Source organism: Oncorhynchus kisutch, linkage group LG16 (assembly GCF_002021735.2).
Source record: "Oncorhynchus kisutch isolate 150728-3 linkage group LG16, Okis_V2, whole genome shotgun sequence".
NCBI lineage: Eukaryota > Metazoa > Chordata > Actinopteri > Salmoniformes > Salmonidae > Oncorhynchus > Oncorhynchus kisutch.
In genome coordinates this window covers 12,686,523-12,704,308 of record NC_034189.2, presented here as the reverse complement: position 1 = coordinate 12,704,308, position 17,786 = coordinate 12,686,523, and the positions used below count along the sequence as shown (strand labels likewise).

Genomic DNA, 17,786 nt, shown 5'->3' with positions numbered 1-17,786 from the left:
CCCTTCATGTCTCTGTTGCCTTCCCTCCCTCAGCTTACTTTTCACAGTCCCCCTCTTCCTTCACACTCCCCCCATCTTCCTGACTTCTCTATTCACACACACACACACACACACACACACACACACACACACACACACACACACACACACACACACACACACACACACACACACACACACACACACACACGCACACACACACCGCACACACACACGCACACACGCACGCTTTCCTCCCCTCCATCCCTTTCTTCACTCTTTCTCTATCTTCCTGACTCGTCTTTTCTTCTCTCTCCCCCCTCTTAGAAACAGCAGGGTGTCCCCCTCTTGGCTCTAAGTAACCCTCCTCTCTCTCCCCCCTACCCCCACCTCTCCTGTCCTCTCTCTCTCCCCCCTCAACACTACTCCCCACCTCATATAACTGCCTTTTCACAGAGCAGAACTCCACAGTCCCTAACCACCAAATAATACAGCTAGAACAACTGCAGTAGACACCAGTTCCCTAAACAGACAGCTAAAGGAGTAACCCAACACAACCCAGAAATGACCTCAGCCTGGTCGTCACTAGTTACCACAGCCACAAAGTCATAAATCCCGCCTATTTCTACCATTTCTGTTTTTCAACCTAAACTCAATCCTAACCTTAACCACATTGCTAACCTTATGCCTAACCTTAAATTAAGACCAAAAAGCACATTTTTGTTTTCATTCATTTCATAACTAGTGGACCCTCAGTCTATGTAAGAACCAGATGAATACTCTGGGATAACAGGAGGAAGCACTGACATGTTTGTGGCACTGTTATTAGTGTAAACCAATACTGTGACCAGTAAGTATAACCAGCCAATCACCTCTTCATATACCAGGAAGTAGATTCAGCCAATCTCTCACCGCTTTACCATTACATGCCAGGAAGTATAGTCAGCCTATCACCTCTTACATACTGCAACCAGGAAGCAGAACCAGCCAATCGCCTCTCAATTTACTGCAACCAGGAAGAAGAATCAGCCAATCATGACTCACCTCTCTACAGTGCTGTGGCCCTCCCAAGGCTCCTGCTGTGGCCTGTTGCATCGCTGCCATCTGCTGCATCCTCTGCTGTAGTAAATGGGCGTGGTTCGCTGCTACAGATGCTGCTGTTCCGGCAGCACCCCCATGCTGCATTCCCCGATAACCTGCCATGGGGTTGGGGGGTCCCTGTCCAGGGGGTCCCCCTCCCACCATCTTCTGCTGCTGTCCTCCTTGGTGGTCCGGGTTGGGGTCAAAGTGGCGAAGGGGTTTGGTGTTAGTGAAGGAGTATGGGGGTTCTTGGTGGGGTACACTGCCACCACTACCTGGTTTGGACATGGATGGGTGTTGTCCTAGCTGTGCGTTAGTCTGTAGCTGCTGTGTGTTCGACTGTTGCTGTTGTTGTTGTTGTTGTTGTTGTTGTTGTTGCATTAGTAGCTTGAGGCTGCTGGGTTGACCTGCAGTCATGGCTTTGTAGAGCTGGCTAGACATATTGTTGTTTGGTCCTGACGCGTTTTGGGTGCTGTATGGATGTGGCTGTTGGGTTTGGGGTTGAATCAACGGACTAACATGGGGCTTGTCCGTCCTGTAGGGGGGCGAGGGCCTTGTGGCGCCCGATGTCGGTGCAACTCCGCTGGGCATGTAGTTGGCCTGGGACCCCTGGATGTTGGATGAAGTGCTGGATGTGGTGGTCGTTCCTCCAGGTAGGAGGGTACTCTGTGGGCTGAAGGGGGGTTGGGCGATAGCCGGACTGCCTAGCTTATCTGGGTGGTAGGGTGGTGAAGGACCAGCGGATGGGAGACTCAGCGATCCCTGGGGGCTCTGGATGCTTCCAGCCGGGCTAAATGGTTGCTGGTGGAGTGGGGAGGAATTGGGGAGGTTGGGCAGTTTCTGGCCGCTCCAGGGTGAGCCTTGCTGGGATAGAGGAGGGATAGAGGCCTGGGTCTGGTTCTGGGACTGGTTCTGCTGGATAGGGGTGTTAGAAGAAAGGTGTTTGTTGGAGTTGGACGCCATTTGCTGGAGCTGTTGGGCTCGCGATACTTCGTGCCACGTGGAACCGGGTCGAGACGAAAGGGCTGCTGAGAGCATTGGAGAACGAGCTTGATTCTGGGATGAAGAGGAGTGATGAGGAGAGGCCGATAGGGGTGAGGGGACTGGTTTGGAGGGGTGGGGGATGGAGTAGGGAGCTCCAGCCGGACTCGGGCCTACTTGGGGAGACCCGGCCTGGGGAAAGCCTGGGGAACGGGTGAGGTGGCTCTCCAGGTGAGAGGTGGGTCTCTGGGGGGAGCGTTTGGGCGAGTGTGGGTGGATATACCCTGGCCCATGCCCTTGATTCTGATTCTGCTCCTCTTTATTCCCCAGTATCTTGTCAAGATCCAACTCCGTCAACGACGGATCCGGGTTCTTAGTCAGTTCATCCAGAATATCTTGCAGCTCCTGCTCAACCGATGGGGCCGACGAGGAGCTTCCATTGGGGTGAAAATGTCCTCCACCAACACCCGCAGACCCTGGACTCGCCTTAGGGGGCATTGAGTAAGGCGACCCCAGCCCGGGGTTACCGTTCCCCAGCCTGTTACCTTCCAGTGATCCCTGACTTCCAGGACCCCCGTGACCTCCAGAACTCTGTCCTCCAGAGTAAAGACTCTGCTGGAAGCTGCTACCCATGGCGAGGGTCACATCTTCCAGGCAGAGTCGCTTGGCGGGCACCCCAGGACCCTGGGTCATGGAGGTACCGTAGGAGGTACCGTTCAGACCAAGACCTGGGCCGTTACCGGGCCCTTGGCCCTGCCGTAAACCTCCCTGGTAGGCCCCCTCGGTCGCAGTTAGCCTCCTCTTCAGTGATCCAGACAGCTGTAGGGAAAAGAGAGAAGGTGAGTAACACATAGAATTACCAAACAGAATGACAACCAGCACCATCAGACACCACCAAACAGAATGACTACCAGCACCATCAGACACCACCAAACAGAATGACAACCAGCACCATCAGACACCACCAAACAGAATGACTACCAGCACCATCAGACACCACCAAACAAAATGACTACCAGGACCATCAGACACCACCAAATATAATGACTACCAGCAGCATCAGTCACCACCAAATATAATGACTACCAGCACCATCAGACACCGCCAAACAGAATGACTACCAGCACTATCAGACATCACCAAACAAAATGACAACCAGCACCATCAGACACCACCAAACAAAATGACTACCAGCACCATCAGACACCACCAAATATAATGACTACCAGCAGCATCAGACACCACCAAATATAATGACTACCAGCACCATCAGACACCACCAAACAGAATGACTACCAGCACCATCAGACATCACCAAACATAATGACTATCAGCACCATCAGACACCACCAAACAGAATGACAACCAGCACCATCAGACACCACCAAACAGAATGACCACCAGCACCATCAGACACCACCAAACAGAATGACTATCAGCACCATCAGACACCACCAAACAGAATGACTACCAGCACCATCAGACACTACCAAACAGAATGACTATCAGCACCATCAGACACCACCAAACAGAATGACTATCAGCACCATCAGACACCACCAAACAGAATGACTACCAGCACCATCAGACACTACCAAACAGAATGACTATCAGCACCATCAGACACCACCAAACAGAATGACTATCAGCACCATCAGACACCACCAAACAGAATGACTGTTACAAGAGAGTACCAGCACAGTGAGACACTCGATGACAAACACATTCTATAAACTCATGTAGTCAGAAGATCAAAGGCATAAAATTAATAATTTCTATTGCCGACATTGTAGCTTTCTCTTGACAACATTGTAGCTTTCTGTTGTCGATAAAACTTTCTATTGACAACATTGTAGCTTTCTGTTGTCGATAAAACTTTCTATTGACAACATTGTAGCTTTCTGTTGTCGATAAAACTTTCTATTGACAACATTGTAGCTTTCTGTTGTCGATAAAACTTTCTATTGACAACATTGTAGCTTTCTGTTGTCAATAAAGCTTTCTATTGACAACATTGTAGCTTTCTGTTGTCAATAAAGCTTTCTATTGACAACATTGTAGCTTTCTGTTGTCAATAAAGCTTTTACATTATTTTTATTCTCCGCAATTTTGGCTCGGGAGAGACGAAGGTCGAAAGCAATGGGTCCTCCGATACACAACCCAACCAAGCCGCACTGCTTCTTAACACAGCGCGCATCCAACCCGGAAGCCAGCCGCACCAATGTGTCGGAGGAAACACCGTGCACCTGGCTACCTTGGTTAGGGCGCACTGCGCCCAGCCCGCCACAGGAGTCGCTTGTGCACGATGAGACAAGGATATCCCTACCGGCCAAACCCTCCCTAACCCGGACGACGCTAGGCCAATTGTGTGTCGCCCCATGGACCTCCCGGTCGCGGCCGGCTGCGACAGAGCCTGGGCGCGAAGATAAAACTTTCTATTGTCAACATTGTAGCTTTCTATAGTCGACATTGTAGCTTTCTATAGTCAACATTGTAGCTTTCTACAGTCAACATTGTAGCTTTCTATTGTCAACATTGTAGCTTTCTATAGTCAACATTGTAGCTTTCTATTGTCGATAAAACTTTCTAATATCAACATTGTAGCTTTCTATAGTCAACATTGTAGCTTTCTATAGTCAACATTGTAGCTTTCTATAGTCAACATTGTAGCTTTCTATTGTCAACATTGTAGCTTTCTATAGTCAACATTGTAGCGTTCTATTGTCGATAAAACTTTCTAATATCAACATTGTAGCTTTCTATAGTCAACATTGTAGCTTTCTATAGTCGACATTGTAGCTTTCTATAGTCAACATTGTAGCTTTCTATAGTCAACATTGTAGCTTTCTATTGTCAACATTGTAGCTTTCTACAGTCAACATTGTAGCTTTCTATAGTCAACATTGTAGCTTTCTATAGTCAACATTGTAGCTTTCTACAGTCAACATTGTAGCTTTCTATAGTCAACATTGTAGCTTTCTATAGTCAACATTGTAGCTTTCTATAGTCCACATTGTAGCTTTCTATTTTTGATAAAACGTTCTATTGTCAACATTGTAGCTTTCTATTGTCAATAAAGCTTTCTATTGTCAACATTGTAGCTTTCTATTGTCAATAAAGCTTTCTATTGTCAACATTGTAGCTTTCTATTGTCAATAAAGCTTTCTATTGTCAACATTGTAGCTTTCTATTGTCAACATTGTAGCTTTCTATAGTCAACATTGTAGCTTTCTATTGTCAACATTGTAGCTTTCTATTGTCAATAAAGCTTTCTATTATCAACATTGTAGCTTTCTGTTGTCGATAAAGCTTTCTATTGTCGATAAAACGTTCTATTGTCAACATTGTAGCTTCATATTGTCGATAAAGCTTTCTATAGTCAACATTGTAGCTTTCTATTGTCAATAAAGCTTTCTATTGTCAACATTGTAGCTTTCTGTTGTCGATAAAGCTTTCTATAGTCGATAAAACGTTCTATTGTCAACATTGTAGCTTCATATTTTGTCGATAAAGCTTTTTTATTGTCAACATTGTACCTTTCTATAGCCTCAACATATGATACAGTCTATCATGGTCTTCCCACTCAGTGTCTGGCAGGTCTATAGGGATCTCAGGGCTCTGGTATATAGCTAACCCACCAGTCACCACTGCGCGCACGCGCGCGCGCACGCACACACACACACACACACACACACACACACACACACACACACACACACACACACACACACACACACACACACACACACACACACACACACAGTGCTGTCTTATTAGTGTTTCTGTTCTTTCATCCCTGCAGCTGCATCCACACTGGTGCCAGAAGTGGGATCCGTAGGCTCTTTTGTGTGTGTGTATGCCAGGAGTGGGATAAGAAGGATCACTGACTGAGAAGACTGTTTCTATTACCACTGACGGGTCAATGTCACCCCCCCCCCTTCACCCCAGGAGCCCCAGAAGCAACCCGAGAAGGATTAAGACACCCCCTAACCCCCATCCCCAAATTCTCTGGAACCCCCTGTAAACTTCAAACTCTAAAGCCCCTCATTGGGATTCTATGCTATTCAAAGAGAGATGCAGAGGTAGAGGATGCTTTCATCTAATTCCATAGTTAGATAACAGTCTTTTAGTTGTGGTGGCTGGAACGTTGAAGTAAGATGCTTTGTTTTCATGACATGGGTTCTAGAATGTAGTCTAAAAGGGCGTGTCAGAAGGGATCCAAGTGGTCTGGAGCATTCTAAGAGCGTTGCATTCTTCTGATGTTTGCAGTGATCATCAACATTCCTAAAGAACTCTTCAGCCAAAAGACTAATGAAGGTTGAATCACTGGATGATGCCAAAGAAGAGAAATGGAGAGACAGAGATATAAAGATAGAGAGACAGGGTGAGAGAGGGCATTTCTCCTTTGACAAAATAAATCCATCTACCTGACAGATGTGGCATATCAAGAAGCATGACCTTTACATGATCATTATATATATCCAACTATGTGTATGTGTATATATATATATACACATATATATACACTACCATTCAAAAGTTTGGGGTCACTTAGACATTTTATGTCCATAGAAAGAGGAGTGGGAGGCCTCGGTGCACAACTGAGCAAGAGGACAAGTACATTAGAGTGTCTAGTTTGAGAAACAGATGCCTCACAAGTCCTCAAATGGCAGCTTCATTAAATGTCCCCGCAAAACACCAGTCTCAACGTCAACAGTGAAGAGGCGACTCCGGGATGCTGGCCTTCTAGGCAGAGTTGCAAAAAAAAAGCCATATCTCAGACTGGCCAATAAAAAGAAAAGATTAAGATGGACAAAAGAACACAGTCACTGGACAGAGGAACTTTGCCTAGAAGGCCAGCATCCCGGAGTCATCTCTTCACTGTTGACGTTGAGACTGGTGTTTTGCGGGGACATTTAATGAAGCTACCAGTTGAGGACTTGTGAGGTGTCTGTTTCTCAAACTAGACACTCTAATGTACTTCTCCTCTTGCTCAGTTGTGCACCGGGGCCTCCCACTCCTCTTTCTATTCTGGTTAGAGTCAGTTTGCTCTGTTCTGTGAAGAGAGTAGTACACAGCGTTGTACGAGATCTTCAGTTTCTTGGCAATTTCTCACATGGAATAGCCTTCATTTCCCAGAACAAGAATAGACTGACGAGTTTCAGAAGAAAGTACTTTGTTTCTGGCCATTTTGAGCCTTTAAGCAAACCCACAAATTCTGACGCTCCAGATACTCAACTAGTCTAAAGAAGGCCAGTTGTATTGCTTCTTAATCAGAACAACAGTTTTCAGCTGTGCTAACATAATTACAAAAGGGTTTTCTAATGATCAATTAGCCTTTTAAAATGATAAACTTGGATTAGCTAACACAACGTGCCATTGGAACACAGGAGTGATGGTTGCTGATAATGGGCCTCTGTACTCCTATGTTGATACTCCATTTCCAGCTGCAATAGTCATTTACAACATTAACTATGTCTACACTATTTACACTATTCAATTCAATGTTATTTTAATGGACAATGTGCTTTTCTTTCAAAAACAAGGACATTTCTAAGTGACCCCAAACTTTGGAACGGTATGTGGACAAAGTAAAGGGGGGCTGATTTTCCACAGGAAAGTATTCAGAACCCTTGATTTTACGTTACAGCCTTATTCTAAAATGGATTCAATTGATCTTTTCCCCTGATCAATCCACTCACAACAGATTTTTACAAATTTTTGCAAATGTATAAAAAAAAACTACTGAAATATCACATTTACATAAGTATTCAGACCCTTTACTCAGTACTTTGTAAAAGCACCTTTGGCAGCGATTACAGACTCAATTCTTCTTGGGTATTACGCTACAAAGCTCTGTCTGGGCCACTCAAGGACATTCAGAGACTTGTCCCAAAGCCACTCCTGCGTTGTCTTTGGCTGTGTACTTAGGACCAGAGCTCCTCTGTGGAGATGGGAGAACCTTCCAGAAGGACAACCATCTCTGCAGCACTACACCAATCATGCCTTTATGGTAGAGTGACCATCAATGATCGTCAATGATCTCTCTGTACTCTCCTCCGTTCATCGTTCCCGCTGAAAAACATCCCCAAAGTATGATGCTGCCACCACCAGGTGATGAGCGGTGCCTGGTTTCCTCCAGATGTGACGCTTGGCATTCAGGCCAAAGAGTTCAATCTTGTTTCTCATGGTCTTAAGAGTCCTTTTAACTCCAAGCGGGCTGTCATGTGCCTTTTACTGAAGAGTGGCTTCCATCTGGTCACTCTACCATAAAGGCATGATTGGTGGAGTGCTGCAGAGATGGTTGTCCTTCTGGAAGGTTCTCCCATCTCCACAGAGGAGCTCTGGTCCTCTGTCAGAGTGACCATCGGGTTCTTGGATCTTTCCATTTAAGAATGATGGAGACCACTGTGTTCTTGGGGACCTTCAATGCTGCAGAAATGTTTTGGTACCCTTCCCCAGATCTGTGCCTCGACACAATCCTGTCTTGGAGCTCTACGGGCAATTCCTTCGACCTCATGGCTTGGTTTTTTCTCTGAAATGCACTGTCAACTGTGCGACCTTATATAGACAGGTGTGTGGTTTTCCAAATCATGTCCAATCAGTTTAATTTACCACAGGTGAACTCCAATCAAGTTGTAGAAACATCTCAAGGATGATCAATGCAAACAGGATGCACCCGAGCTCAACTTCCAGTCTCATAGCAAAGGGCCTGAATATGAAATGTAAATGAGGTATTTCTGATTTTAATTTTTAATAAATGTGGAAAAATGTCTAAAAACCTGTTTTCGCTTTATCATTATGGGGTATTGTGATGTCATTATGGGGTATTGTGATGTTATTATGGGGTATTGTGATGTATATTGAAGAGCATTTTTTATTTATTTAATCCATTTTAGAATAAGGCTGTAACATAACAAAATGTGGAAAAAGTGAAGGGGTCACACACACACACACACACACACACACACACACACACACACACACACACACACACACACACACACACACACACACACACACACACACACACACACACACACACACACACACACACACACACACACACACACACACACAGAGTGTGCAAAATATTAGGAACACCTGCATTTGCATACAATCACATATATATAGTGTGGGAACACTTTGGAACAGATTCGAATCAATTGGAGCTGATTTGCTGGTGTTTTTACTGTCTTTTATGGACAGCAATAAAACATTTAAATAAAAAGTTCTGTTAAGAAAAGTTGAGGGGCCAAATAAAAATCTTGCAGGCCACATTTGGCCTGCTGGGTCTTTGGAGGAGGGCCTAAGAACCACCCCGATGTGACACCCACTCTGTCACCATGTTAAGGTCTATTGGGCATGTATCACCCACAATACTGCTGGCTGGTTCACAACCACCATGACCAATCAGCAATTAATCAAAGTTATTTATATAGCCCTTTTTACATCAGATGATGTCACAAAGTGCTTCTACAGAAACCCAGCCTAAAACCCCAAACAACAAGCAATGCAGATGTAGAAGCACGGTGGCTAGGAACAACTCTATAGAAAGGCAGGAACTTAGGAAGAAACCTAGAGGAACCAGGCTATGAGGGGTGGCCAGTCCTCTTCTGGCTGTGCCGGGTGGAGATTATAACAGAACATGGCCAAGATGTTCAAATGTTCATAGATGACCAGCAGGCTCAGATCATAATCCCAGTGGTTGTCGAGGGTGCAACAGATCAGCACCTCAGGAGTAAATGTCAGTTGGCTTTTCATAGCCGAGGATTCAGAGGTCGAGACAGTAGATACAACAATACAATGTATGCAATAATACAGTACTTTATGTATAAACTAATTAACCCATTTCATCCAAAACACACATTTATATTTGCCTCTCTCTCTCTCCATCTTTCCCTCCATCTCTCCCTCTCTGGGGAACTCACTCTCGGGGGGGCAGATGATGGAGGAGAGGAGAGAGAGAGAGAGATGGAGGAGAGATGGAGAGAGAGAGGGAGAGAGAGAGAGGAGAGGAAATATGGAGAGCGTGGGGAAAAAAGGAGGAGACTTTTCTAATTCGGTAGCAATAGATTTTGAATCATTATGACTTGCATCTGTCAACACAGAGAGAAAGAGAGAGACAAAGAAATAGACAGAAAGAAAGAGACATACAGCGAGAAAAGAGTGATGGAAAACGATAAAGAGAAAGAGGGAGAGAGAGAGAGATATAGACAGATAGATAGAGAGAGAGGGAGAGAGATGAAAAGAGAGAAATAAAGAGAGAGGGAGAGAGAGATAGACAGATAGATAGAGAGAGAGAGAGAGAGATAGACAGATAGATAGAGAGAGGGAGAGAGATAAAAAGAGAGAAATAAAGAGAGAGGGAGAGAGAGAGAGAGATAGACAGATAGATAGAGAGAGGGAGAGAGATAAAAAGAGAGAAATAAAGAGAGGGAGAAAGAGAGAGGGATAGACAGATAGATAGATAGAGAGAGAGGGAGAGAGAAATAAAGAGAGGGAGAGAGAGGGATAGACAGATAGTTGGATAGAGAGAGAGAGAGCTCTGACATAAACAACTCTGTCGCCAAGGCTACATCAGCATGTGTGTTTGTGCCCTCAAATCCCCACTGCCGCCTGTTCGCTCCACAGGGAGTTACGGAGTTACATTGTCACCCCCCACACTGCCTGTCATCCTCTATGTCAACACCACACGTATACGCCTTATCGTCATGCCAACAGTGTGTTATCGCCACGCCAACAACACCCTATCTCGTTATTTGATGATATGACGTTTGGAGACCCCCAGTTTGATGATATCATCAATTACATCATAGGTGATGATGTCACAAAGTGATGACAACGATAAAAGGAATTCCACAGAGATGAGCCAGCTGGTCACTGGTCACACAGAAAACACTTCCTCTGATGACTTAGTCACTCTTTAGTAGACATGAAGAACAGCTACAGAACACAGGAGCTGGACTGGACCAAGATATAGGGAAGATATCAAGTATCTGGGTTCTCCCATGGAAATACCTGGGGTTGAGTTTGGCTGTCTCTGGGTTCTCCCATGGAAAGACCTGGGGTTGAGGTAGGCTGTCTCTGGGTTCTCCCCATGGAAAGACCTGGGGTTGAGTTTGGCTGTCTCTGGGTTCTCCCATGGAAAGACCTGGGGTTGAGTTTGGCTGTCTCTGGGTTCTCCCATGGAAATACATGGGGTTGAGTTTGGCTCTCTCTGGTTAACCCATGGAAATACCTGTGGTTGAGTTTAGCTCTCTCTGGGTTCTCCCATGGAAATACCTGTGGTTGAGTTTGGCTCTCTCTGGGTTCTCCCATGGAAAGACCTGGGGTTGAGTTTGGCTCTCTCTGGGTTCTCCCCATGGAAAAACCTGGGGATGAGTTAGGCTCTCTCTGGGTTATCCCCATGGAAAGACCTGGGGTTGAGTTTGGCTGTCTCTGGTTTCTCCCCATGGAAATACCTGGGGTTGAGTTAGGCTCTCTCTGGGTTCTCCCCATGGAAATACCTGGGGTTGAGTTAGTCTCTCTCTGGGTTCTCCCCATGAAAATACCTGGAGTTGAGTTAGGCTCTCTCTGGGTTCTCCCCATGGAAATACCTGGGGTTGAGTTAGGCTCTCTCTGGGTTATCCCCATGGAAAGACTTGGGGTTGAGTTAGTCTCTCTCTGGGTTCTCCCCATGAAAATACCTGGGGTTGAGTTAGTCTCTCTCTGGGTTCTCCCCATGAAAATACCTGGGGTTGAGTTAGGCTCTCTCTGGGTTAACCCATGGAAATACCTGGGGTTGAGTTAGGCTCTCTCTGGGTTAACCCATGGAAATACCTGGGGTTGAGTTTGGCTCTCTCTGGGTTAACCCATGGAAAGACCTGGGGTTCAGATCGGCTGAGACAGTGTTAATATTGGACATCCTACTGATCTTATATATACAGTATAGCTGAATTTTAGGACTGATATTGGGGGTCTGGCTAAGCTTCCAGAGCTTATCCTAGAGCTGTTTAGGTTAAGAGAGATTAGTGGAGTGTTTCCTCTGAGTGTCTAGTGATCAGTAAACCAGACCTGGATCCTGATCGGATTCTGGGTCAGTCTATAGGGGATCTGCAGTAATCCTTTGGGGAGGATCCCTCTCTCTAGCTGTAGAACAATGTATTAGCACATCCAGATCCCTCTCTAGTTATCAGTAGTACATATGTGTGTGTGTGTGTGTGTGTCCTCAAATCCCCACTACCGCATGTTCGCTCAACAGGGAGTTATGGCGTTACATTGTCGCCCTCCCCTCTACACACTCTACACCCTCTACACGCTCTACACCCTCTACACGCTCTACACCCTCTACACGCTCTACACCCTCTACACGCTCTACACCCTCTACACTGCCTGCCATCCTCCATGTCAACATTACAGTATACGCCTTATCGTCATGCCAACAACCATGCCAACAACGCCTCAACGCCCTAACTCGCTCTTCGCTGAAAACACGCTTGGAGAACCCCCAGTTTGATGATGTCATCGATTACATCATAGGTGATGTCAAAAAGTGATGACAATGAGAAAATTCCACAGAGACGAGTCAGCTGGTCAGAAAACACTTCCTCTAATAACGCCGGACTGCAGAACAGGGAAGTGACACTTAGTCACTCTTTAGTAGACATGAAGAATAGCTATAGAATACAGGAGCTGGACTGGACCAAGTGATTGGAGACAAGATATCAAGTATCTGGGTTCTCCCATGGAAAGACCTGGGTTTGAGTTAGGCTGTCTCTGAGACCTAGATCCTGATCGGATCCTGGGTCAGTCTATAGGGGATCTGCAGTACTCCTTTGGGGATGATCCCTCTCTGTAGCAGCAGAACAGAATAATGAGTCAGTCTTAAGGCAGTTGAGACAGAACAGATCCGGATGGAGCCCTGTCTGTCTGCACAAAATGTATTCTGACAGGTGGGCCTGTCTCAGGTCTCAGACAGGATAAAGTGGATTAGACAGTTCTCCCACAGGGACCTCCTGGTGTCAAGGGAGGGGCAGACCCATTTTGGGGAGAAGGGGGAAACGTACCCCTTCTGTACCGCCCTACCCTACACACACACCCCACATATACCCCCTCCCTCCCATCCCGCGGCCCCCTGGTGCTTCTAACCTCTCCCTAGCCTCTCTAAAATATAATCCCAGAAAATATTTGCATATCGTCTGAACATGTAATTTACTTCCAATTTACAGCCAATTTGAGAATCAATATGTTAGCACTTTACGACTGCCTTAATGTTTCTCCAATGCCTTCAAACAATTGTGATGACGTCTTCATTTACGATATCAACAGACAATCCCATTGAACAGCGTACTACTACGACATTAACTCTTGATCCCACACAGCATGCTGGTGGTCACATCTTAGCGTAGGTATGCTGATTTTAATGTCGCACCATAGCTGTAATGATCCTCGTCGTCATCCCATTAGAAAACCAATAAAGTTGATGAGGTTTTGAATGAAGTGTCTGGGGAAGGGGAGGTTTGATGGAGTCACGGGCTAAATAGCCTTCCTATTAAAATGTAATCAGGGCCAGTAATCATAAAACAACTCAGAGCAGGAGTGCTGATCTGGGATCAGGTCCCACCCTGTATCCATATAATCTTATTCATTGTGATCTAAAAGGGGCAAAACTGATCCTATAGAAACTTTACTCAGATGTTCTACGGGTATTGAGCCCAGCTATTTTGGAGTGATCAAGCAGAGAGGAAAAGTACGAAGGCGTTTTCATTCACGACACCAGATGTTCCTGGGAGGCTGTTCACATCATAATAACCCCCTCCATTCATCTACAGTCTACAGGCTGTTCACATCATAATAACCCCCTCCATTCATCTACAGTCTACAGGCTGTTCACATCATAATAACCTCCTCCATTCATCTACAGTCTACAGGCTGTTCACATCATAATAACCCCCTCCATTCATCTACAGTCTACAGGCTGTTCACATCATAATAACCTCCTCCATTCATCTACAGTCTACAGACTGTTCACATCATAATAACCCCCTCCATTCATCTACAGTCTACTGGCTGTTCACGTCATAACCCACTCCATTCATCTACAGTCTACAGACTGTTCACATCATAATAACCCCCTCCATTCATCTACAGTCTACTGGCTGTTCACGTCATAACCCCCTCCATTCATCTACAGTCTACAGGCTGTTCACGTCATAACCCCATCCATTCATCTACAGACTGTTCACATCATAATAACCCCCTCCATTCATCTACAGTCTACAGGCTGTTCACATCATAATAACCCCCTCCATTCATCTACAGTCTACAGGCTGTCCACATCATAATAACCACCTCCATTCATCTACAGTCTACAGACTGTTCACATCATAATAACCCCCTCCATGCATCTACAGTCTACAGACTGTTCACATCATAATAACCCCCTCCATTCATCTACAGTCTACAGACTGCTCACATCATAATAACCCCCCTCCATTCATCTACAGACTGTTCACATCATAATAACCCCCTCCATTCATCTACAGTCTACAGGCTGTTCACGTCATAAACCCCTTCATTCATCTACAGTCTACAGACTGTTCACATCATAATAAGCCCCTCCATTCATCTACAGTCTACAGACTGTTCACATCATAACCCCCTCCATTCATCTACAGTCTACAGACTGTTCACATCATAATAACCCCCTCCATTCATCTACAGTCTACAGGCTGTTCACATCATAATAACCCCCTCCATTCATCTACAGTCTACAGACTGTTCACATCATAATAACCCCCTCCATTCATTTACAGTCTACAGACTGTTCACGTCATAACCCCCTTCATTCATCTACAGTCTACAGACTGCTCACATCATAATAACCCCCTCCATTCATCTACAGTCTACAGACTGTTCACATCATAACCCCCTCCATTCATCTACAGTCTACAGACTGTTCACATCATAACCCCCTCCATTCATCTACAGTCTACAGGCTGTTCACGTCATAACCCCATCCATTCATCTACAGACTGTTCACATCATAATAACCCCCTCCATTCATCTACAGTCTACAGGCTGTTCACATCATAATAACCCCCTCCATTCATCTACAGTCTACAGGCTGTCCACATCATAATAACCCCCTCCATTCATCTACAGTCTACAGACTGTTCACATCATAATAACCCCCTCCATGCATCTACAGTCTACAGACTGTTCACATCATAATAACCCCCTCCATTCATCTACAGTCTACAGACTGTTCACATCATAATAACCCCCCTCCATTCATCTACAGACTGTTCACATCATAATAACCCCCTCCATTCATCTACAGTCTACAGGCTGTTCACGTCATAAACCCCTTCATTCATCTACAGTCTACAGACTGTTCACATCATAATAAGCCCCTCCATTCATCTACAGTCTACAGACTGTTCACATCATAACCCCCTCCATTCATCTACAGTCTACAGACTGTTCACATCATAATAACCCCCTCCATTCATCTACAGTCTACAGGCTGTTCACATCATAATAACCCCCTCCATTCATCTACAGTCTACAGACTGTTCACATCATAATAACCCCCTCCATTCATTTACAGTCTACAGACTGTTCACGTCATAACCCCCTTCATTCATCTACAGTCTACAGACTGCTCACATCATAATAACCCCCTCCATTCATCTACAGTCTACAGACTGTTCACATCATAACCCCCTCCATGCATCTACAGTCTACAGACTGTTCACATCATAATAACCCCCTCCATTCATCTACAGTCTACAGACTGTTCACATCATAACCCCCTCCATTCATCTACAGTCTACAGACTGTTCACATCATAATAACCCCCTCCATTCATTTACAGTCTACAGACTGTTCACGTCATAACCCCCTTCATGCATCTACAGTCTACAGACTGTTCACATCATAATAACCCCCTCCATTCATCTACAGTCTACAGACTGTTCACATCATAACCCCCTCCATTCATCTACAGTCTACAGACTGTTCACATCATAATAACCCCCTCCATTCATCTACAGTCTACAGACTGTTCACATCATAACCCCCTCCATTCATCTACAGTCTACAGACTGTTCACATCATAATAACCCCCTCCATTCATTTACAGTCTACAGACTGTTCACGTCATAACCCCCTTCATTCATCTACAGTCTACAGACTGTTCACATCATAATAACCCCCTCCATTCATCTACAGTCTACAGACTGTTCACATCATAACCCCCTCCATTCATCTACAGTCTACAGACTGTTCACATCATAACCCCCTCCATTCATCTACAGTCTACAGACTGTTCACATCATAATAACCCCCTCCATTCATCTACAGTCTACAGACTGTTCACATCATAACCCCCTCCATTCATCTACAGTCTACAGACTGTTCGCATCATAATAACCCCCTCCATTCATCTACAGTCTACAGACTGTTCACATCATAATAACCCCCTCCATTCATCTACAGTCTACAGACTGTTCACATCATAACCCCCTCCATTCATCTACAGTCTACAGACTGTTCACATCATAATAACCCCCTCCATTCATCTACAGTCTACAGACTGTTCACATCATAACCCCCTCCATTCATCTACAGTCTACAGACTGTTCACATCATAATAACCCCCTCCATTCATCTACAGTCTACAGACTGTTCACATCATAACCCCCTCCATTCATCTACAGTCTACAGACTGTTCACATCATAATAACCCCCTCCATTCATATACAGTCTACAGACTGTTCACATCATAACCCCCTCCATTCATCTACAGTCTACAGACTGTTCACATCATAATAACCCCCTCCATTCATTTACAGTCTACAGACTGTTCACGTCATAACCCCCTTCATTCATCTACAGTCTACAGACTGTTCACATCATAATAACCCCCTCCATTCATCTACAGTCTACAGACTGTTCACATCATAACCCCCTCCATTCATCTACAGTCTACAGACTGTTCACATCATAACCCCCTCCATTCATCTACAGTCTACAGACTGTTCACATCATAATAACCCCCTCCATTCATCTACAGTCTACAGACTGTTCACATCATAACCCCCTCCATTCATCTACAGTCTACAGACTGTTCACATCATAATAACCCCCTCCATTCATCTACAGTCTACAGACTGTTCACATCATAACCCCCTCCATTCATCTACAGTCTACAGACTGTTCACATCATAACCCCCTCCATTCATCTACAGTCTACAGACTGTTCACGTCATAACCCCCTTCATTCATCTACAGTCTACAGACTGTTCACATCATAATAACCCCCTCCATTCATCTACAGTCTACAGACTGTTCACATCATAACCCTCTCCATTCATCTACAGTCTACAGACTGTTCACATCATAATAACCCCCTCCATTCATCTACAGTCTACAGACTGTTCACATCATAACCCCCTCCATTCATCTACAGTCTACAGACTGTTCACATCATAATAACCCCCTCCATTCATCTACAGTCTACAGACTGTTCACATCATAACCCCCTCCATTCATCTACAGTCTACAGACTGTTCACATCATAATAACCCCCTCCATTCATCTACAGTCTACAGACTGTTCACATCATAACCCCCTCCATTCATATACAGTCTACAGGCTGTGAAGTTGAAGTTAGAGCAGGGCTATTGTGACATATTCTATTTCGAGATGGGGTCAGCGTGTGCGTGCGTGTGTGTGTGTGTGTTTGTGTGTGCGCAACA

General features: G+C 45.2%; 1 protein-coding gene across 1 annotated transcript in view; it reads right to left on the bottom strand.

Moving 5' to 3' along the window:
* LOC109881860 (mastermind-like domain-containing protein 1) overlaps positions 1–17,786 on the bottom strand; it is a 148,344-nt gene that overhangs the window by 49,436 nt on the left and 81,122 nt on the right. The window contains exon 2 of the mRNA XM_031791801.1: positions 1,024–2,859. Coding sequence (XP_031647661.1) covers positions 1,024–2,859 — 1,836 coding nt within the window. The remainder of the gene's footprint in view (positions 1–1,023; positions 2,860–17,786) is intronic.